Consider the following 24,113-nt stretch of genomic DNA (forward strand, 5'->3'; position numbering starts at 1 on the left):
GTTTGATTCCCTATTCGAACATCTGTGATTTAAATAGCGTTTATGGTATTGGATTATTGTAGTAGTCTTTTTCAGGGATTAGTTGAAAAAGTTGATTCGGACTCCTTGATTATAGAAAAAAAAAAATTCTCATAAAAAATAATTATCATGAATATAAAGTTTCTACACGAAAAAGATGCAAAAGATCGATAAATTAAATAAATGGACCCTATCATATGATACTCTTTTCACATTTCAAAACTTAGAAAAAACTAAACCGAAAATTATAAATCTTGAATTTTTATTTTTATTATTAAATATAAAGAAATTAATTCAATTGCCTATAACTAAAAGCTCCCGTTGAAATAAAAAAAATAAAAAATAAAACCTATGTAATTTTTTTTACATTTTAACTAATAAATAAAACTACCAAAATTTACATGGTCAGTATAGAATAAAAATCACAAAAAGAGGGGATAGATTATGACGAAATAGTACAGGGACCCTCATGTAATTATTCGTACTATAAAACTCGGAGCTTCCGTCCTTCGAAAAAATAATCCCTTTTTAGGTTTCGGTAACCTAGTCGTTACTGAACCAAAACCCAAACTGAACTCAAAAACTCGACATATCCAAAATTCTCTCTTCTTCATCGGCGATTCATCTTCGTTTCACTTCAGCCATGGCTTCTCACACCACTAATCTCTGGGTTTTACTTGGCCTCGGACTCGCCGGAATTCTCCTCGTCACAAGAAAGCTCAAAAAGAACATTAAAGAAGACTTCGGAGCCTTCGTTGAGAAGCTTCAGCTTCTCCCTCCGCCTCAGCCTGCTCCTCCCAAGGCTCCTCATCCTCTCACTTCTCTCACCTTCGCCTTCTCCGACGTGTACGCTCTCTCGCTCGCTGTCTGGCTCGTAAAATGATGATATATTTATGTTTTTTTGTTGTGTTTATTAATTTGTGTTTGTTTAATAGATTTGATATCGAGGGTTATGTGACCGGTTTCGGCCATCCTCAGTGGGCGACTACAAGGGGTGCAGCTTCTAGAACGGCGACGGTGGTTTCGACTCTTGTGGAAGGAGGTGCCACTTGCGTTGGTAAAACGGTGGTGGATGAACTGGCTTATAGGTTTGTAATTTTTGTTTTTTGCTTCTGTATTTGAGTGAGAAATTTATTATCAAGTTCATGAGAAATGGCCAAACATAGTATTGAAGTACTGAAATCTCGACATTTTGCTTTTAATTGTAGATTTTGCATCATTGAAGATTGAAAAGTCCAGTTTTTGGTTTAGAAGTCAATATGATTAAGAAAAAGAAAAAAAAGAACACTTAGTCATGGTGACATTTAAGCCATTAGAAGAGACAATTATAAGTCATTACTTACTGACTTATCCTACTTTTGGTGGGTGAATGTTGGATTTTTTAATAGTCTGTTCTTATTCTCGATTGTATGTGTTAAATTTTTGTATCGTTTGGTTTAGTGTTGGTTATGGATTGTTTTTGGGTGCTTTATTTTCAGTATCAATGGAGTGAACAAGTATTATGGGACACCAACTAATCCTGCCGCACATGCTCGAGTACCTGGTGGATCATGTAGTGGGGCTGCTGTGGCTGTGGCAGCTAATCTTGTTGACTTCTCTTTGGGTGAGTTTTTCTTTTTGTATCTTTTGATAACTTATTACCTCTTACTTTCCCTAGCATGAACATGATTGATTTTGAAAATACGATGGATTAAATTATTGTGGTCAAGAACGTGTTTGTTGTCATTAAAATTTCTCACAATAAATTTCCTCAAAATTTTTTTGGTATATGCAAGCATCTCTGGTGCTTAATCACAGTAATAATGTCAAAGATTCAATAATATATTTTCCATATCTATAATCTGTGTTGATGTTAATTTTTTTTTTTTCGTGTGTGTTTCTCAGAGAAGGATAAATTTGGATCTATTAGCATGCTAATTATGGAAAGTCTTAATTTTTTGTGTATTCATATGATATTGCTAGTGCTACATGCTCTATTATTTAATGTTAGAATTGTGCTAGTATGTTTTGGTTTTGACTTTTTTCTATTGTTTATTTCTTAATATTTATATTAAACAAGTGTGTTAAATTTAGGAGAGTGATTCTTACGTACACTTATGGCAGGTATCGATACTGTTGGTGGTGTGAGAGTTCCTGCCTCATTTTGTGGAATTATCGGGTTTCGATCTTCTCATGGGGCTGTTTCTCACGTGGGAACGATGCCTGTTTCAAAAAGCCTCGACACTATTGGTATGTATTGATCAAATTCTACATGATCTCCTAAGAAAAAAAAATGATATGACCATTTGCAACTTTATTCCCAAATGACTTCTCGTCTTCATGTTTTGTGTTTTTGTTTGAGATAATAGGTTCAATTATCCTTTGTTGTTACCTATTAATACTTTGTAAGCTATGTGGATGTTTTGGTTGTCATTGGACATGCTAAAACAAGTTAAGATCTTTTATAATATGTATGAAAATTTCCAGGTGTGGATATCTATATTTTTTAAAGTTTTACTCTCTTGATTACTGGCGTTCGTTAACCTTGAAAGACATGACTTTGCAGTTTTCAATGTGAGAAAGTTTGACTGAAATTTTGTCTTTTAGTGTTTATTAATGCCAGCTATTGCCATTTTCTTAAAATACGAACCTCATTAATTGACATCGATTAACAATTATTTGGCATTAATAAACGCTAAAAGACAAAATTTTAGTCAAATTTTCTCACATCGAAGATTTCAAAATTTTGTCCCTTAAAGTTAGCTAACGCTATACACACACACACACACACACTCACATACACTAAAGTAGAATAAAGTGGTTAAAATAGATAAGAGGAATATTAAGGGGGCTAATATGAAACTATACTACTTTTTATGGCTCACAACAATGAGGTGCAGACTTGTATTGAAAAAGGCACAATTAAGAAGCCTTTGTTACTTAAGGAAAACATGCGTAATATACAAAGGAAAGGGTCATATATATAAGCATATTAATTGTTTCATTAGTTATTAAAATAATGTACATTTTAATACCTATAAAGAGAAACATTTAATGCTTCATCATTAACTTGATAAGCCTTCTAAGAGTTGTGCTTAGTTGTTAGAAGACTTAACAGATGTACTTGAAGACTTATCAAGTTAATGATGAAGAATTAAATTTTTTTCTTTACAATTGTTAAAATGTATATTATTTTAATGGCCAATGAGACGGTAATTTGGCTTATAAACATGCCATATTTATAAGAGTGTGTGTGTGTGTGTGTGTGTGTGTGTGTGTGTGTGTGTGGATGTGCAATGTTAGATGAAGTAGGAAATAAATGGCAAGATCATCTTTGGCAACCCAATTGCATTGAATTAGGGGAATAATTTTAATGCAATAGACGCTCTTGGCCATTTATTTCATCTATTGTTAGCATTACACAATCCATATTTAAACTTATATCTCATCTTCATTTTTTGTGTTTTTGCTGAATGAGATATTTGAGTTAATTGTCCTTTGGTGTTCCCTGTTAGTTCTTCGTAAGCTATGTGGTATTTTTGGGTTGTCTTTGGACATCCAAAAATGAAATGAGATCTTTAATTCTTTATATGAAAATTTTCAGATGTGGATATATTCACATTTTTTAAAAATACTCGATTATTGGTGCTAGTTAACATTAAAAGATTATTTTTAGTGTTCGATGTGATAAAGATTGATTGAAATTTTGTCTTTTAGTATTAGTTGGTGCAAACTAATTGTTAGTTGAGGTCAATTTATGAGTTTTTTATTTTAAGAAAATGGTGATGACTATATGTGTATATCGGTATTTTTTTAAAATACAAAGCTTATGAGTGGGCTTCGATTAACAATTAGTTAACATCAACTAATATTAAAAGACAAAATTTCAATCAAACTTTCTCATATATATATAGACGCAAATGATTGGATATAAATTTAAATCTAGACGTGTAATGCCAGCTATTGGATGAAATAAATGTGTAAGATCATCTATGTAAAACAAAAGAAGTAAGTCAATTGCATTAAATAAAGAAAATATTTTTAATGCAATTGATTATCTTGGCCATTTCTTCTGTGGTCAGCATTACATAATTGGATTTAAATTTATATATATAATTTCTTTATGAAATTCAGACCCTTGTTTATTGCCCCCTAGTAATGATTCAAACCAAAACTTTGGCATATTTGATGCGGGAAGTCTAACCGAAATTTGTCCTTTAGTGCCAGTTGGTGCCAACTAACCATGATTGGGTCATTGATCTTGTGGTTTGTACTTCATTAATGTGATATAAGTTCATGAATATATTCCACATTCATGATAAGTTATCGTGACTAAAAAGAACCTTAAAATTCAAGTATCGGCTAACAATTTAAGTAAAAAATTTAAGCTTGTATTGTGCTATGTTGCTGATTCTGTGCCCTCCCGACCGATATTCTTTAGTCTTTACCCATGAGTTCTGGAATTGAAAAAGCTTCAAAGCTTTATGTGTCATTTTTGTACCAGTTGCAGTTGCTGTGTGCATGGTGTAATTGTAGCCAGTGTCCTTATTAAAACTTCATTACCTTTTGACTTGTGAAATCATGTGCAGGATGGTTTGCTAGGGATCCTAATATTCTTCGCCGTGTTGGCCATGTGCTGCTGCAGCTTCCTTATGGAATTCAACGTAGTCCCAGGCAAATTATCATAGCTGATGATTGTTTTGAACTGCCAAAAATTCCTGTGGACAGGATAGTTCAGGTGGTAACCAAGTCAACTGAGAAGCTTTTCGGAAGTAAGTTTTTTTCTGTTCTATGCCTGAAGCTGCAAGTTCTTTTCGCGGAGCTTTCTTTTAGCTTTTCTCTTTTCAATTTTTACTTTTTGTTCTTTGTCATTTCTCTGAATTATATTTTATTAATTTTCTTCAGGACAAGTGTTGAAACATGAAAATCTTGGGCAGTATTTATCTTCTAACGTTCCAAGCTTGAAATTGTTTCATAAAACAAATGGTGAAGTTAAAACTTCTTCAATAAGGGTGCTTGCGAACATTATGCGGTTTATTCAAAGGTGAGCTTTCTTGTTATGTGATATGAATATTGTTAGAATCTGCTAGACTTCTCCTTCTATAGCATTTTTGTTCTGTGGTGCATGATGCTATGTGCAAAATTCTGCTTGTGCTGGCATGATTTTGAAAAAAATACAATTTAGTGGTTTTACCTTCACATTTGCAAATTGCTCTCTTGACTTGATTATGTAATTTCTTATTTGTTTTTACCATCTTGTTGGTTTGATTAGCAGGCTTAGTTTTCTCTTCTCCATGCTGAAATGATTAGTTAGTTCTGGTATATGGTGTTACCTGAGGATTTTTGACTCCCATTGCAATATGGAGTTGTGCAGTGGGAGATTCTGGGAAGTTTTGCCGTCATTTATTCAATTTCTTGGGAAGTACTCATTTAATTTCCTTATTAAGGAAACTGTGATTTTGAAGTTTGGTTGACTGATTACTATTGATGAGGGGCACAAATTATTAAAAAGTGGATGATGCATGTGTTTGAAGTTATAACACAGGAAAGCTTTAATACTGAGATGAAAGGATCATTCTTGCTGAACTTAGTGGTCCACTTGTTGTCAATTTGATATAAGCCAGTGAAGTGGATATGTTTTTGTTCCACTCGTGGATTCTTATTCTTTTACAGTGCATCTATGTGCAAATATAAATTTATATGTGCTCCTATTGGATTTTATTCCATTGCATCCTCTAATAACTGAAATCCATGTCCGTGCAGTTTATTCTGTGAAGTCAACTGCTGTTTAGTTTAGAGCTGAAAAAGTGGATTGAGTCATTTAATCACATCATTTGTTGGTTGGCTGCCATATTTGGCCTTCTCCAGAGCTAGTTTGACGGGATTTGTGTCTAATGGAGTGGACTGATTAAATCTTTTTTATGCCCCATAATTCATTTGTTGCAAGTCAAAACTGCTAATGTTAAGGTCACTCAAGTGATCAAATTTTGTTGTCCTACTCCTAACCAAAATGTGTCTTTCTCCTACCTAGGTCAGGAATACTACAATATTGCGCATGTGCTTCAATAAGTATTATATTGTGGGTAGATTTGATGCTTTGTTGTCTTCACTAAGTAATGGGTTAACTAAGGGTTGCCTCTCTTTTTAAATGCAGACACGAGTTCAAATATAATCATGAGGAATGGATTAACTCAGAAAAGCCTACTCTAGATCCTGCCATCTCAGCACAAATATCTGACATGCTGGAAACATCGGACACAGAGATAGAAAACTGCAAATCTGTTAGGAACGAAATGCGTTTTGCTATTAATTCTCTTTTGCAGGTATTGCTTTTGGCTAAATTTTGTATACATTATTTTTTTATGTATAAAAACAATGACAAGTTTATTATATTATTATAGCTTTTGGTGCTGAATAGATCATGTTTTCTGTATTTACCTAATATTTCTGGGATTGATTGGCTTTGTACTCTTAAAAACTGTTTGCTTCTTTCATCTTTCTCCATTTGTAAATACAAAAAGAAAATATCAGGTCTTTAAGGGTGGGAAGTAATGCTAAGTCTTTTTTTGTTGATGGTTTTGAAAAAGGGGAAAGGAGGAATGAACATTGGTGGGAAGTAATCGGAAAAGGGTATCAGAAGAATATAACTTGAAACCTCTTTTCAGATTCTGCCTTAAGCAATCTTTATAGAAAAGTGCTAGCAACTCTTTTCCTCACTCTCTTACTCTCCTCTTGACATGTACAAAGACACAGAAATTTGCATGTTGGTAGTATAGTAAAAAGTTGTTGGCTTTGTCTTTTCTCCTTCTTCAGTCTTCCTGCTGTGTGAATGTACCATACTTACCTACACTTCGTTTTATTAGTCATTTTAAGTTCTACCATTAAGAAAAGAGATCTTTATGTGTTTCATTGTTTATTGTTCGGGCTTTAGCTTCATAATATTTGTTGTCTTTCTGCTAATAGATAAGGTGGTGCTATTTTGATTTCTATATCTAATGCTGCTGCACTACTTGTTGTATGTGGTATTTGTTTAGGATGATAGAATACTTGTGATCCCAACCACTGCTTATCCTCCTCCAAAACTTGGTGGGAAAGAGTTACTATCAGAGGATTATCAGAACTCTGCATTCAGTCTACTGAGTATTGCGAGTTTATCAGGTTGCTGTCAGGTGAAATATTCTCTCAATTGACTGACCTACATTGTTCATTGGCTTGGATGGAACAAAATCAAATTGCATTGTCAGTTTAGGTTTTACTTATATTATGATGAAAGTGATGCAATTTTTATTTAACTTTTTTTCTCTTCATTTTTCAGGTCACTGTGCCACTTGGATACCATGACAACTGTCCTATTTCAGTTTCCTTTCTTGCCAAGCATGGGGGTGATCGCTTTTTGCTGGATACTCTGCAGAATATGTTCAAGTCTCTACAAGAGCAGGTTGATGTTGTAGCTACATCCAAATCTTCAAGTAATGCTATCAGCAAGGAACAATCTGCAGAGATTGCTAAAGAAAAGGTATATTATCATATTTATTTTTACTGTGTTTTCATTTTTGCATGTGCAAAATTTTTCAGCACTTTGGAGTTAAAGTATACAATTGTTACAAATATGACCATAATGAGATGTACTGCTTACTGTGTGACTATCAAGACAATAAATAGAGGGACATAACTTGGTCTTTTCAATCCTAACAAATATGTGATTCTCTTTCTTGAATATGTTAGTGGAATGTGTAGAACTATCTGGGGGAATAAATTCATCATATTATGGCTATATTGTTAGTCAACGTCATTACCAGCATTAGAGTTCGGTCTTGGGTGGTGATGTGTGTATAAATATATTTCGCTTTGATATATTAGGAATGGAAGCCCTCTGAAATCTCCAAACTAAGAACATGTTTTTTAATCATTGTCTGGATCATGTGCATTCTCTTTTTCTTTCTTCATATACAGTATGCTGAATTTATGCTGTTACATTGCTAAATTTTGGTTTGGTGAATTGACTAAGCAAGAGCATATTTCACTTCACAAATCATTCTCATTTATTCTCTGAATTTGACTTAGGGCAACCAAGCATATAAAGAAAAACAATGGCAGAAGGCTATTGGCTTTTATACAGAAGCTATCAAACTTAATGGAAATAATGCAACGTATTACAGTAACAGATCTGCAGCATATCTTGAGCTGGGGAGGTATTGTTATATTATTGGTAGTTAATTCCCCTATTTTAATATATTGCAATATGGTCTTGTTAAATTTCATTTTTTCTCTCCAGTTTCCTTCAAGCTGAAGCAGATTGTACGAACGCTATAAAGCTTGACAAAAAGGTGACTTATCTCATAAAGCAAATTCTTTTAGTTTTGCAATTTGGTAGTTCTACTCTTTGAGGCTAGGTGATGGTCTTCAGGTCTCGGACCATGTGACCACAACATGTGACCGCAACAGTGTGTCATTACTGATGCTATGATAGAGTGATAAGTTGGTTATCATTAAAGACATGTTAGTGTTTTTTCCTAATGTTGTTTACTAGAATGATAATGAGACCAACAAAACTGAAGCTTTCTTTTACAGCCTGTTATGTGCGCAGCAGTTTCACAGTTCTCGTTACATTTTACTATTTTATAAATTTGGGATTTTATGCTTTTTATTTGACCACCTTTTATGGTATGAGTTTTCTGATTGATCAAGATTCATTAGTAAAATGTTTGCATTATGGTATTGTTTTTTATTGTTACTTATGCTCTAGATCCTCTCAGAATATCTGAACATCTGCTCTTGTAAATTACTTTAATAGCTATGACATAAGCAATTATTTTAGTGGGTACAAGATAATTAAGAGCCTTTAAGATGTATTTCTTGAGCTAAATTCATGGGAAAATAGTGCCAGTGCTTAGAGCTTGGGATGCACGCATAATAGCTGACATGATTCTTGACTTGCAAATTTTCAATCTGCTCAGGATTTGAGACATATAGGTTTTATTTTGATGGTGCAGTAAATATTTTGTGCTGTATCAAGATCTATATATCACGAGAATAATAACATTTTTTCTGTTTTTCTTTTTTCCATCTTTTGTCAGTATGTGAAAGCTTATTTGCGAAGAGGCACAGCGAGAGAGATGCTTGGCTATTATAAGGAGGCAATTGAAGGTAGATTATTACTCTTCATCTTGTAGGATAAAATGGAACTTGTACTTTGTAAACAGTAGTCTAGAAGGAAAGAGCAACGTAAAAATATGAATTCAAGACAGTGGCTTCCGAGACAATAGTTACTTACCAAAAACTAATTAAATCAAGGGAAATTTCATTAACCTTCTCTCTAAGCTTTAATTAAAATACAGTCTAACCTTGCTTTTTTCAGACTTTGTCAAACATCACTCATTAAATTATGAAAATCGTAATAAATTTCCCATAAGATTTACTAGAAACCATGCATGTATGGGGAGTCTCTACCTATTTTACAAACCAGGAAAATTTCCCTACACTGCCAAACCTTGAGGGATGTGAATGAAACTTTACAACCAAAAAAGTTAGGTCTTTCTCAGAGGGCCAGGTAATCTTCTTCCTTTTCCTGTAGTTGGGTAATTCTTGGACAACAGTGTGTAGCCGAGAGTTATTAAATGCAAGTATTTGTCAAGACTGCTCTGGCCCAGAAGGATTTCTGGGATACTCCCTGTAATCTGGTACCAGTCTCTTTAACTGATGTCATTGGCCTTCGTGGCACTCTTGCAGATTTTCAATATGCACTGGTGTTGGAGCCAACCAATAAAAGAGCCTCCGTTTCTGCTGATAGATTAAGGAAGGTATTCATGTAGAGTCACGGGAAGATTGATGGAATATTTTGGGAGGGTTGGGCATATCACAGAACTGATTCTCATTCTGCAAACTCGACCATTCTGTCTTTGAAGGACGGGTAAGACGACATTAAGCCACCATACATCTCGATTGGATCCACAGAAGAGAATTCTTTGCGTCGTTCTTTGTTATAAGAAGAAGAATCTATTCGGTGAGATTTATGTTATAACGATTTGTAAGTATAGTCCAATTTTGTTTCGGTGCTTTCTTGCTTCGGATAATAATATATACATTCTGCTTGTAGTTTTTATCTTCGATGAGAAGTTTTCTCCGCGTTATTGTAAGAGTAGTATGATAGTTTATCCTGGTTAGCATCTTTGTACTTACGAAAATTTGAAATTTTAAAGATTATTCACAGTTTATGGTTGATAGTATATGTATACAGGTCTCCCTTACTTTACGATAATGAATAATGATCATGTTGTAACTATGTGATATTATATACAGTTATACACACAAACACCATCTTCAATTGATTATTTTCAGTTACTACTAATTTATGGTAACACAATCTCATAATATTAAAATTTCAATACCAATGTAACTTAAGTGGTAGGAGGAGTGTTTGAAGCAGGTGATCATATAGTCATAGGATAGTAATCTCTTTGACCCTTGAGCCAGTACAGTTAAATAATGGCTAAAACAATTCCTGGTAAATAACGGCAATCATTGTTGTGTTAATTAACAATGTTAAGACTAAAAGATGTGTCGTTCGGTATTGTGTTCAAGATGTGCCATGATGATTAAACGTTGTTTATATGTACAATTAACTAACGTCAATTAAACAGTTAGGTTGTAGGTTATTTTCCACCCTTGTCTGTTACGGTGTCACCCTTTAATTCAAACTTCCCAGTAACCATTACCACGAAGTAACGTTACTTCGCAATCACATTGAACTAATGTATTCTCATAGGACATTAGAGAATCTCTAATATTGGTCTTCAATTTTAAAGGACATCTTTCATATAAATAAAAAAATAATAATAATACAACCACCGATGGTAGTGTATCGAATTTGTGCACCGAATGACGTGGTAAAATTTTGACCGTTGATTAATTTTAACTTAATATTAATCAATGGTCAGGATTTTATCATGTCATTCAGTGCACAAATTCGGTGCACTACCGTCGGTGGCTGTAACATTACTCAATAAAAAAATCTTCATTGATTTTTAAATATGAAAAACAAAATTTTTATTTAAATTCAATAGACTTTTAAATTATAAGAAAGAGAATATGTTTTTTCAGGAAAGAAACTTAGTAGGAGAGATAAATAATACATAAAATGCATAGAAACTTGCAATTTATTATTTAAAATTAGGATAGAGAGTAAAATTTGACTCTCTAAATATTGAGAGTGAAATTTGACTCTCTAAATGTGGAGAGTCAAACTCACTCTTTAATTTATATTTAAAGAATAAGGAGTCTGTTGGACTCTTGTTTCTGTAGATAAACTCTTTATAATAAAAAGTTTTGTTCATATAAAGAGCTCTGTTTTAAAAACCGAACCAGGCCGATCGATCGGATTGGGACCAGGCAGCTTCTCTGGTCCGGTTCAAGGTTAAGGGGTTTTTTTGTAATATTTCAAAATTATAAAGGTTAACTGTAATTTTATAGGGGTGTTTTGGAGATATGTCAAAAGTTTAGGGATTAATTGATAATTTTTTGGGGTATTTTTGAAATAAATAAAAATTTTAGGGACTAATTAAAACTTTATGTAATACTATTACAATGATATCGTAATTTAACGTTACTGTCTATAGAATAACATGGGTAAAGTAACCTCCATATTTGCCATTATATTACATCCATATTTGGAGAAGATGACTGTTGAGAGAATCAATGGGGACGATGAATCACAATTGCCCATCTTCCCTAATTCGATTGATTTGGTAGGAACTCCTTTGAATTTTGAATACACTGCATTCAGTTAGATGGATCTTCGTAATCCTTTATCAACTTTTGTGTAGCAAAGCATTTCTTTATCTTCTCAAATGAAAAGGAACCTACAGAATTTACATGCTATCTATCAGCATTACCTATGTAACAAAATGAATAGTCCGTAGGTGAATGGAAAAGCCACCCTCATCTCAATCAAATGATAAGAGCTCATCCAGTTGTTCATCTGTCCATTCTGGGAGTGAACCTCTGGAAATTAGCATTTGCCTCTGCTTCTTGACGCCGTTAGTGTTCTCGTTTTCTTCACTATTAGGGGTGTCGATAACTTTTTCTGTAACACTTGTGCATTGAAGCTTGCCCAAAATGTTGTTTTTTCTTGCCTCATTTAAATGGCCAGGCTGCTTACTTGACAAAATCCCTTGCTCATGATCGTCGGTGCCTGTGTCAACTGAAGTTCCTTTCCTTCCATCAGCAACATCTACGCTCACCACAATCGTTTCCTCCTCTTCAACTGAATTATTGTTTCTGCTGTCTCCAGCATCACAGAAGCTACTTGAAACTGATGCGTTTCCTTTTTCCAATTCTTTGTCATTGTGTTCAGCCCCTCTCATATTAGTATTCTGTCTGAGACAATTCAAGATTCCTTCAGTTCTTCCTTGTGACACACAGACTGTCTTAGGCGGCTCCCAGGACTTCTCACTGCTTTCTGTTATAATAAAAGAGAAGGATGTGACATCAAATTTTGCTGTAGATTTCTGATTTCTATTATAACACAAGGAAGTTATGTAACAGAGCGGCTAAGCAATTTGATACAAAGACAGTCACATTCAAGACTAATAATCAATCTCATTGCCAGCAAAACAGTTCATAACATAAAAATAAATTTGGTATAATAACAAATTGAGAAATTTGAAGAAGAATTGTCGCCTACCAGCAGTAGTGGAAGCATGTTTGACCATTAATGAAGGATAAGTTTGATCTAGCGGAATTTCACAATCCTTAGAGATGACCTATAAAGCCAATCATTAAATAGCAGAACATAGGACAGAAAAACCATTGGATGTTTTCTTTATGATCCAAAAGTACACCAAAAAAACATATATGTAGACCAAAAAACAGATATTACATTCACTAATCGCTACAGAAAAAAGGGTAAGTATCAATATTGTCCCTGTACCATACAAAATGGACTGACAAAGGAAAAGAAGAAGAGAACTAATTCTTGGATGCCGATAGAGCTCATTTATAAGCACTTAAAGAAGTCTTTAACCACTTGATGATGGAAAATTCTGAAAACAGAAATAATACATACCTTGACTATGTTGCCAAGTGTTATATTAAGATAATGTGTAGAATGAGAAGGGGAGAAAACTGCAACCTGAAAAATCATGTTTCTGTCAATCTTTCAATGCTGATAACAACAACATTAACTCCCATTTGAGACATTAATTATTAAGAAAAATATTTCCTTCATTAGAGACTGTTTGGAAGAACTCAATATATATATATATAAAGGAAACCAATATTAACTTTCTGGAGTATTAACACTGTTCCAACCGATATGTCTTTAGAAAATTCACTCTCAGTAAGGACTCTATGATGAATGCTTGCATCAATTGTACCAGTCGGATCCTGAAATCAAAATTTGAGCCCCATCAGTTATATCTGGCATCTTCTCTAAACCAAACGAAACACAAGAAATATATCCGCAAAAACAGCTTCATTTTTAAGTAGTTTACCTTCAAAGTCACCATCATACCGCCAAGGCCATTCGGGGTGCTAGATTTTACAATGGCGACAATCTAATTAAAGGTAAACACATAAAGAACGCATAAATTACAAATTCTTTGAAAAAACTAATGCGATACACTATAACTAAGTAAATTTATTACTTTAACAGAAACCGAAAGCACATAAAAGCATTTTTTTGAAAAGCCTTTATCAAGTGCTTCTCTAAAACACCCTTCAAGAGCTTTTTATTTGCTTCAACATAAATCTACAGAATTGGCATAAATTTACCTGAGAAATCTTATCCATATTAATCCCATTCTTGATGCAACTCAACGGGGTTCCGATCGCCACGCCATCTTCACCCACCAAGCCTTCCATAACACAAAGAAAACAATTCACAAACAGCTTAAAGATCATAATTTTCAAGAATCCTTAGTTTATAAACTTGTAATTTCACTACCATTCAAGGGAAATGGCAGAGGGTAAAATCGTATTTAAAAAAATCCAATGAGCTCTAGTGTTTGTAATTGTAGTCATATACCTTGACGGCGAACAAAATCCACAGCAAAAAGCCAAGGATCGCGAGCGAAATCGTCGTCGTTTTGAAGAGAGGGGTCCTCCACAACTCTTCTTATGTACTCCTGAGTAGGGATTGGCTCCTCACCGATACTCATCGAGCTTTTACGGTGCATTGCCGACTGTACGGCTCCAGCGGGGCCGGGAATAGTAGGATTGAAAGAGCAGGGGCGAAGATCAAATTTGTTGGAGTTGGTGGATGAGATTAAAATTGAGCTCTTACGTTTGCATGGAAGGAGGAGAAGAGAGTCTTCAGCTTCATCAATGTCGAGGGCTTCCCAGGGTTCTGGTTCCATTTGAGTTGGTCGTGTTTGTTTTCGGGAGGGAAGATTTCCGAATCTTTCTTGGGGGTTTTTTTGGGGGTTAAGTGAAGTAAAATAAAAAATCAAGGGTTAATAAGAACTCCTATTTATGAAATAAGAAACATATGCGGACTCCTTGAGAGATTAGTTTTTTCATTTTACACCCAATTTTTTCAGAAACACCCATGAGAATAGAATAATGCTATTAACTGGAGTATAATTGTAACACCAATTCTATTCTTTTTTTTTTTTTAATTATATCAATATAACCGATGAATTTTTATATAGAATTCTAAAAAAATTATTAAAAAAAACCTTTTGAAGAAATAAAATGGTTTATTTTATTGATTTTTTAAAAATTAAATATCAAAATGGACAAAAACGACATCACTAATGACATGTTAAACTCATTGTTTTAAAACCCGGACCGGAAGGCAAACCGTTTTGCTGTGATCAAACTATGGTCCATGTGTGTTGGTCAATGGTGTTGACCTTTTTGACAATGTGTTGACCGACATTAACCACTAACCAGTTTCAACTTTTACTTTTTTAGTTAAATAATAATTGAAAAACATATTAGTTTTTAATAAATACATTTTATTATAGAAAAAATATTATACAATGTAATTCATACACCAAATAGGCTAGTATAAAATAATAAAATGCAAGTCCTATAAACATCATAACATTTAGCATGACATTGTATAATACAATATAATTTAATGTTATGCTATTCGATTTACCTAAAACTATGTATGTTGCTACAAAACATACCTAAGATATATGGTCATCTAAGTTAGCACAATAATAGAATAATCCATTTTAACATGGTCTTGATATACTTTAAATAATAGTTATTCTTATTATTTTTTAATTTTTTTTTTCTATTATCAATTTAATTAATAATGAATACTTAATCTCTAAATCAAATTTTTGTCCTTTAAAATAAGATCACGACAAGTTCAAAAGCAACTAAATACCAGAAGAGTGTTGGTGACATACTTAAAAGTATACAATGTAATCCATTAGAGAGAAACGAGAAAAAAAAAAATTAAGGGGTGAACTGTGAGTTTCTGAACAAACGGGGTGTAATGAAAATTCAAGATTTACTTTCAGATTTTTAATTTTTTGCTTAAAACCCTAGATAAAACCCAGCTCCATTGTCGTCAACTCTCAAGTGCCGACATAAGCTTCAGCGTCTTCTTCTACACTCGCTAAAACAATGTCAGCGACGAGGGTTATCCTCTTCAAACCTTCTCACTTCTCACTCGTAACCATAAACCCTCTCTCTAATCCCTCCACGTTTCCTCGCACGTCAATTTCTCCTCGCTCCGGTTTGCCGCTACAGTTACCTCCGTTGCGGTGGAAGCTGTCACGGGATTGTGACAAGATTCCGCCAAGTTCCCTCCTCATCACCGTGGCCGAGTGGGGTCACTTTCGTGGACCGATTGAAGGCCAAGGGCTACTTCGAGGGCGAGAACAGTTCAATTGATGAGAGTGTTAATGTTTATACGGACATGAATTTGGTTTAAGGCCGCTTGTCTCAGCTTCGCGTTACTGCTACGATGGTTTAAGTTTAAGGGTTTTCTGTTTTTGTTATCTAGTTTCATTCTCACGGACATTTTGTCAATACTTTTCCTTGGGTTGCTCATATATTAACTGGTCTCGTTAAGGTGCTTTAATTTCATAAATGGAGATTGCATGCGAAGTAATAGCAGTTTTGATTTGTCTAAGCATATTTAACTCGGGTTTGTTTTAAAACTGCCATTAGTTTTCATTTCATTGCTATAGTTTTAATGTTTTTGTTAGATATATTATCTTAGTTTTGAAGTCTTTGGTATTTAGAGGAAAAAAAGATACTGAATAAAGTAACCCGTGAGCTTTTAATTTTGAACAGCAGAAGTAAACGGAGATTTCATGTGAAGTAGAAGTAGTTTTGATATGCTTTGGATTTCAAGCATACTGCAGATGTGGTTTATATAGTTAGAATTAAGGGAGTTTTTATTTTAGAAGTGTGAAAGTGGCTACTTAAAAGTGCTATTGTGTTTTGGTTGATGCAGATCGTTGCCTGTGGAAGATGTTCAAAAGTGGTAGAGCAGGGATGCCCTAATCTTTTACTTAATGCTGTAAATTCAGCAAAAAGGTTGAGAGCTATACCCGGCTTGAAGAAGGAGATGTATGTTATTTTTTCATTTTATGTTATTTATTGCATTAAAATATGAACTAGAAAAGTGAGTAAACGTTAATAACATGTATTTGAGAAATATTAATGGAGGTTTATCATATGAAGTTTCAATAATTTTCACTTTGACCTGGCTAAGTCACCCTCTGTGCAGGTTGCAGTGCATGCAATCTGCGAGGTTCATGTGATAGAGCTTACGTGACAGTAAAGGATCCGAAGGGGCTGAAGTACTGTTGACATAGTACGGATTACTATTGTTATGCATAGATCCGCTTGTTATTTCAGGAGGGGGAAAACTGCTGGTAGAGAGATCAGCGTGGTCTGTGAAGAAACTGTTTTCAGAGTTGATCAAAGAGTGAGACAGCTCCCGATCCTTTGCTTCCAAGGCCTGCTTCAAACCCTGTCCAGCAAAAGAACAAGTCAACTTGCTGAGGATGAACTATTACAGGACGTTGAAATGAAAAGAGGCGATGGATGTGTCCCAAGTAAGTCACATTGAAATTTATTACTCTCTTCTTCACAGTGAATCACTATGTCTTGCCATGATTTTATGGCAAAAAAACATCTTCTAGAATTGATATGAATTGACAGTTCTAGAGGGAAAATTAGACCTCTAACAGCCTGTATGAAACCTAGAAGAGATACTAAAGTATGATGTTTGTTTGAGAAAATCTGACAAAAGTATTTCCTTTCGATTGGGAAGCCACTTTTGATTTTGGCAATTGTAGGGAACCAAAATGTCTAGGGGATGCATCAAGTTAATTTGGATTTTTGTGCTTAGATGTTCTTGAGGATTTTGTTCAAGGTCTTAGGCTTCCAAGTGCAAGCATGGAGATTGAATTTTGATGGCTACCACTTGATGCATAATTATGAAGGGTTAGAACATCTTGAGACTAGTTGTTAATGGACCAGTTGTTTAATGGAGTAATCATATGGCTTGCAGGGCTTTTGCTGCAGCCTAACACACTTTTGTATCTATCATACTTTATTGCTGTGTTAATTTTTTAAGGTTTGAAAGTAACATTAATACAATACTTTATGACTAAGGAACTATTGATCAACCTAATTCAGTGTGATACTGACGGACTTTAACTCATTGGTTATTGTGGACACAAAAAGTAAAAAATAAATAGAATGAACATTATTTGTTAAAGACTCAAATGGAAACTTTTTGCTTATGGTGTTTTTTTAGATTGAATCAAAGTTCCAGCATCTATGGTTTAAGGATAAACTAATTCAAAGCAAACATTCAAAACATTTGACTTCTTTCACTTCTGTTTGCGATGCAATTTCTTGAAATTCGCTAGAAATGTAACATTCTAAAGTGTACGGAAAATGTTCCTAAAAGTGTCGTGGGTAGTGACGTTGAAATGAAGGAAGAGACGGATCTGTTCTCTAGTAAGGTGCAATCACTCTAGCTCCATATTTTTTTTTTTTAAATTGGATACTGAAAATTGTTTGAAAGAAGTAAAAGAGATGCAAAATTGGACAGTTGTCCACAAACAATAAATAAATAAATCCTGGGGGACAGAAAACTATAAAATATTGAATGTTGCTCACTGCTCCATCTCACATTGGGTTTTAGGTCTCAGTAGTTTTGTGTGTTCAAAAGATAATTTTATTCCCCTTGCTGTCGTTGAATATATTTATTTATCTATCTATTTTTTATGAGAAACAAAAATTATTCTTTCAATATATCCCTGCATTTCATGTGCCATGGTTGTAGGGGGTCATTGGTTATGTTGGTGAAACTTATCTGGTTAGTTCTTTAAATTGTGCTCAAAAGCTAGTTATAATGCTGGCCCTACCCCTCCTCCTAATAGTGCTGACTGATATTATAAATCACTGTTCCGATTTTATGCTTATACTTTTAGAGTGGTAATACACTGATCTCTGTAGGTGGTGTATTTTCTTGGATGTGGATGAGGTTCTCAATCAACAAAATTATGGACAAGCAACCCCTGAGACCCCCTTTTTTATATGTTATAATTAAGTTATGCATACCAACTTGTCACTCTTTTCGTCCGTTCACTGCGTGCACTTTGGTATTCGATGCGAATTTCATAGAATTTTTTAGAATACGCGATGCCTCAACTGCAAAGCAGGGGGTCCAAGGGGCTTGCTGTGGACGAGTTCGAAGTGAGGAAAGATGATTGGAACTGCCCTCTGTAAGTGTTTGGTAGATCTTTTCAATAACAAGCATCCTTCTACAAATATTTGCAAGCTTCGTATTGATCATTTTGGCAGTGGAGCTTACATTGTGCAATTAATGTTTCAATTGTAACCTGGCTGTCGTAAGGACCAAAAATATAATCTTAGCGCTTGACTTTCATTCTGAGTTTAGTCTATCTCTAGGATTGGTGACTTTAGCATGAGCTTTTAGGTTTCCTTATATTTGCATATATGTTCATCTGTAAATTTGATTTCTTCTACTCTCAGCATTGGCATCTATGTGCTTGCAGGCCTTTTCGTGAACTTGCTCGCAAAAAAATTGTTTGCGTTGCCGTGAGCAACGGCCAAGAGATGCAAACTATGGAGAGTGGGAATGTCCCTCGTGAGTGGAGCTCTCCCAATCTCTCACAGTTGAGGTTTCGTCTCAAGGTTTAGCAGTAAGTTTACTAACACAGTTTCATTCTGTTTAATAGGTGTGATATACTTAAATTATAGCAGGAATGAAGTCTGCCGAAAGTGTAAGTCTGGCGCCCTAAGAGATGCAACAGCGTATGAAGAGCAGGGTGGAGGAGACCTTACTAAAGGAGCATCTGCGAACGCCCGTTAATCACACATGTAGACGATTAGGTGGCTGTCACTGCATGATATAAACCGAACTCAGTGTTACATGGGACTTTAATAGCGCCATGGCTAGTATTCTACAAAAAAGAGTGGTATGGTTGAGTCTTCCTATACCTGTTCCAAAAGCCATGCTATGGCTGTTACCAGGGCTTACCGTTACCCAATATGTAGTAGATTCAGATTGTTGGCTGCCAACAATTAGTGATGTATATAATGAAAATGGTTTCCATTATTTTCATAACATAATCGTTACATAAAATGGAGGAATGATCTATTGTTTTTGTATCAATCTTAGGACTAATATTGTTATGAAATTTGTGGTGTTGGTGCTAGTAGGATGGAAATGTGTTCTCCTTTACCTTCACATGTACTTAAAATCATGGCAATTCAATAGGAAAGGCTACCTGTTGTCAAGAAAATAGAAAGCAAAGGGGTGGTTGAGATGATTTTTGTGGGATTTGAAAAATAGAGATTGGTTTCTCTCTTTACCTTGATACAGGTGTTGAAGTTTGTTGACAATCGAATCCATATGTGGAAATGCACAACTTCAACAAATTCGGATTTCACCCGAAACTATTTTATTCTTGATGTGACCTAGGTGGCTAAAATTTTTGTTTTTTTGTTTTTGTGTTTTGTTTTTTTTTTGGGATAATTGGGGTTTTCTGGCCCACATCACTATACAAGAGAGAGGTGGGCAAGGACTGGGCCCAATCGGTTGGGGTTGGGCCCAATGGTCCAGTCTCAATTAGGATCGAGCCTAATCGGTTTTAGGATTGGTCTTAGCCCCTGAAATTTGTTAGGGCCCGAATCGATCCCTAGGATTAGTCAGTCCTGTGGGCCTAGAAATTTTAATATACCCCTTAATACGTAAAATTTTGTATACCTTTATATTATTATCTATTTTGTATAAAATAGGGGTGTTTTGATATTTATTAGGGTTTAAAAAAAATTAGGCAGGAGGGTTTAGGACCAAGCTTAGGATCGGTCCTAGACATGGCCTGCAGGAGGGACCGAACTTGGGCCTGAGCCCTCTTAAGGCCTAGTCGGTTTTGGGATTGAACCTATAGGTCGGTTCTCACAGGATTGGTCTTAGGCTTGGTTTTGGGTCCAGGCCCAAATTCCCATCTCTAATACAAGATGAACGAGCCATTTACATAAGTCCCAAAAATGACAAATATCATTTTGTTGGACAAAATCTCTGAATAATGTATCAAAAGATTAAAATATCAACCGCAACCTAAGTGATTAAACCTAAGTCGGTTCAAATTTTCTAACCCTAATATAAACTTTAATTATATTTATTATTTTAGTTTGATACAAATTATAAATAGTTTTATACTCTTTAAATGATATTTTCAATTTTCAAACGATGTGTCATCTTATACTCAACGATGTGTACCTTATACAACTTAAAATTCGTATAAATAAGGAGTTCCTATACCAAACCGAACCTTGCACGAATTCACAGCTGAACCGGCGGTCCGGTAACATTGTTTCCTTCTAGTTAGTTCCATTCTAAAAGCCTCCTAAACCCCATTACTAAAAAATTCTCAAAACGACGTTAAATTCTTTGAATTTCAAATCTAGATATCTAAAGATCTTCCCGTTCTTTTTAGCTTGAAAATGGCGGCGATCCGTAGAGCTTCCCTCTTACTTCGTTTTTGCTTTCCAGAGCCCTCGCTTCTACTACCACTTCTGCCTTGGTGCCACACCATCCACCGCGCTTCTCTCAGGCGGCGCATCAGTGGCAATTGCGGTGTTACGGCCGCCGCTCCGCTGGAGCCGTCTCTCTCGGCTTCGCCGGAGCGCTCGTGCAGTCGCGTCGCCTGTCATTTCAAGAGGGCTATGTTAAGGACCGCCGCCGGCTGATTTGGTTCCTAAGGATGTTGTTCTTTATCAGTTGTTTCGTTTTTTGCTTTGTAATTCGTTGCTTTTATTCTGTTATTGATTATTTGCTACTTGAATCAACTTTGAATCTTACATTTTGGTTACTTTTGAGCATCTGTTGCTTACATTTTGCCTTGTACTGGGCTTGCATCAAGAAACTTAAGTGAACAGGTATGGGTGTGATATAATAAGAAGGCTTAGAGATTGAATGATATTTGAATTGGGGGGAGCTTGAAATACATACAATGGCAGATTTGTAGAGGTGGATTGTGATTTTGAGGTACATTTGATTAATAATGATGGTTAGTAAGTAGGATTATATTAGACAGAGTCATAGAGGTCTTTGAAAAGGGACAGTTTAAGGTTTGGTTCGAAGGTTGATGCCTTGTTGATGTTATGATAGGTTTCAGATAATATTGGACATCCTTGGAAAACCAATTTTCAAGTGAACTCATATTTATCCAAATGACATATTAAATTGAAAAAAAAAAAATGCTATCTAAGTCTAAAAAATTGGTTACAATGTGACTTTTACAGGTTCAGCTTATAAAAATTTAGGTTTAATACAATTGTGCTGATGCATTAAGCCACATATTGTAAATTTGGTTTGTAATTATTTGAGCTTGACTTTGGAGATTTGTAAAGAAATGTAATCAATTTATAACATTATTATGAGATTACCTATTTGAGATTCCATTTATTTGTATATATTAATTATGCCTTATGGTGTTAGATGGTGTTGATAATCACTTGGTGCACTTGATCCCCAAAATATATACCGTAATACTTCTGAGGCGCTTGAGTCCTTTGACTATATAACAAGCAATGGTAAGATTATTTTGAGGTGGATTATTGTTATTCAATAATGCTACGGACACTGAAAAAAACTGCACCGAAATCGTGTAAAGACCCGTGTAACACGCCTCTATTTTTTTTTACAATTTTTTTTTAGTGAACGGCCGTCCATCAAATTTGGACGGCCATTCACTCACATGGATGCCCGTCCATATTATTGGACGGGCGTCATAAAAGGGACGGGATCCCATTAAAGGATGCCCGTCATAAATATATGAAAAAAAAAAAAAAAAACTGATGGCTGGCCCTTACGTTTGGACGGGCGTCCATTCCTAATGAACACCCGGTCCATACTTAAAAAAAAAAAAAAAAATGTTTGGATGGGCATCCATTATTTTGGTTTCTACAAATAAAGAAAAACTTTGGATGGGCGAGCGTCCGTAAGGAATGGACGCCCGTCCATTACACGTTTTTGTGAACTCTTTCAGTGATAGCAATCTCATGCAGTATCTCCTGACCATTCAGCAACTTTTTGACGTCCTCAGCCAGTATAGCACGTTTGCATCCTGGTTGAAGTTCGTAGTTATCTATTTCTTCATCGCTACTGACTTCCCCGAAAAATTAATACGTGCCTCTCTCAAAAAAACACAGTGAATGAAGACGAAAGAGTAGACGGGCGAAGTCTGCACCTTCTTCACTTGCCTCCATGGAACTTTATTGCACATTTGATTTAAAGGTTGAATTTCAAAAACAATTGCTTAGACTTTTTTAAACACTACAAAAAAATCATCATTTTATCTTCATTTTATCTTTATCCTAACCAACGATGGAAACCACTAAACCAGGGACTTAAAATCCAGTGAAACCAACATCTTGGAAGATGGTTTTGTCACAACCGCCAATTGCATGTTGTTTTCAAAACGTTCATTTGAAAGTCTAAATTAAGCCAGTAAGAACTCATTAATATATTACCTTAATTTAACTATGTCTACTTTCATGGAGTATAAATATCCCCTCAAACTGGAACCATTACCCACCGAAACAAAAAGAGTCATAAGCTTATAAGAAAATAGTCTTTCCTTATGTGTTTAATTTGTTCTCAATTTACAAAGTTTAAGAAGAGAGATGGCATGCACTGTTGGTCAGGTTCATTCGCTGCAAAGGTAGTCGTTTTCTCTTTTTCCATGAATACAGTTTTAAGAATTTTATGTTTAATGTGGACTCGAGTTAGGATTTTTATTGGGTCTCAGTTATCACTCGTTACTGTAACTAATGAGTTTTGTTTTCTTTTATGTAGCTGCTGTGGCGTGGGAGATGGAAGCCATTGGTGATTGAAGAAGTGGAGGTGGCACCTCCACAAGCAAATGAAGTTCGTATGAAGATCCTCTCAGACCGCCTTTGTCACATGATGTTTATCTGGGAAGCCAAGTAAATATATTCACATGACTTTGGATGGGACGGGAACATTTTTTTTTTTTTTTAAAGTATGGAGCGGCTTTGGAGGCCGTCCCCAAAGTTTTTTTTTTTTATTTTCATAATTTATTTATGGACGGACGTCCTTTAAATGGGGACATCCGTCCTTGTATATGGACGGCCCGTTCATATAATATGGATGGACGTCATGTAAGTGAATGATTGTTCAAATTTGATGGACGGACCGTTCACTAAAAAAAAATTGTAAAAAAAATGAGAGGCGTGTTAACGTAGGCTAATACACGATTTCGATGCAGTTTTTCAGTGTTCGTAGCTAGAGGTGGAAAAGTAACATGCCGGCCGGCCCAGCCCGCGCGAGGTTACTTTGTGGGGGCGGGCCTAACCCGCTCGCCAGCAGGAAGGCGGGTTAGGCCCGCCATTTTCTTCAAAATGGCTGGCCCAGCCCGGCCGCAGCCCTACCCGCCGGGTTAGGTGGCGGGCTGGGCCGGGTTAGCCCGATTTTCCTTTTTTTTGTTTTTTGTTTTTTTATTTAACTTTTCAAATAAATAATTATAAATATAATTGCTTTAATTAACTTTTCAAATATCAATAATTCAATTCAATTTTTTTGTTTGTTAACATTTCAAATATTAATTCAATTTGATACAATAAATTATAATATAAGA

At 35.1% G+C, this 24,113-nt stretch overlaps 4 protein-coding genes and 1 non-coding gene across 5 annotated transcripts in view; 2 read left to right on the forward strand and 3 right to left on the reverse strand.

Annotated features, from left to right (window-relative positions):
* LOC116140458 (protection of telomeres protein 1b-like) overlaps positions 1-24,113 on the reverse strand; it is a 93,795-nt gene that overhangs the window by 41,801 nt on the left and 27,881 nt on the right. The window lies entirely within an intron of this gene.
* The window catches only part of LOC116140460 (E3 SUMO-protein ligase RanBP2-like), a 68,417-nt gene that overhangs the window by 8,068 nt on the left and 36,236 nt on the right, over positions 1-24,113 (forward strand). The gene's annotated exons all lie outside the window — the stretch shown is intronic.
* On the forward strand, positions 554-10,248 carry LOC116140455 (outer envelope protein 64, chloroplastic). Its single transcript, XM_031426077.1, has 13 exons — positions 554-864; positions 954-1,106; positions 1,497-1,621; positions 2,122-2,247; positions 4,587-4,769; positions 4,903-5,041; positions 6,152-6,320; positions 7,032-7,166; positions 7,313-7,513; positions 8,062-8,189; positions 8,273-8,324; positions 9,075-9,144; positions 9,727-10,248. Exons 1-13 carry the CDS (start codon positions 662-664, stop codon positions 9,807-9,809), a joined length of 1,767 nt encoding a protein of 588 aa, XP_031281937.1. The 5' UTR covers positions 554-661; the 3' UTR covers positions 9,810-10,248.
* Positions 11,644-14,384, reverse strand: LOC116140456. The gene is made up of 7 exons (XM_031426078.1): positions 14,021-14,384; positions 13,768-13,850; positions 13,488-13,550; positions 13,279-13,380; positions 13,061-13,126; positions 12,680-12,758; positions 11,644-12,454 (listed from the first exon to the last, which is right to left on the reverse strand). Exons 1-7 carry the CDS (start codon positions 14,349-14,351, stop codon positions 11,940-11,942), a joined length of 1,239 nt encoding a protein of 412 aa, XP_031281938.1. The 5' UTR covers positions 14,352-14,384; the 3' UTR covers positions 11,644-11,939.
* LOC116140556 lies at positions 11,660-11,804 on the reverse strand. The gene has a single exon (XR_004129645.1). It is a non-coding gene; the product is annotated as a small nucleolar RNA snoR135 (small nucleolar RNA).

This window comes from Pistacia vera, unplaced genomic scaffold (genome assembly GCF_008641045.1).
Source record: "Pistacia vera cultivar Batoury unplaced genomic scaffold, PisVer_v2 Contig373, whole genome shotgun sequence".
Lineage (NCBI taxonomy): Eukaryota > Viridiplantae > Streptophyta > Magnoliopsida > Sapindales > Anacardiaceae > Pistacia > Pistacia vera.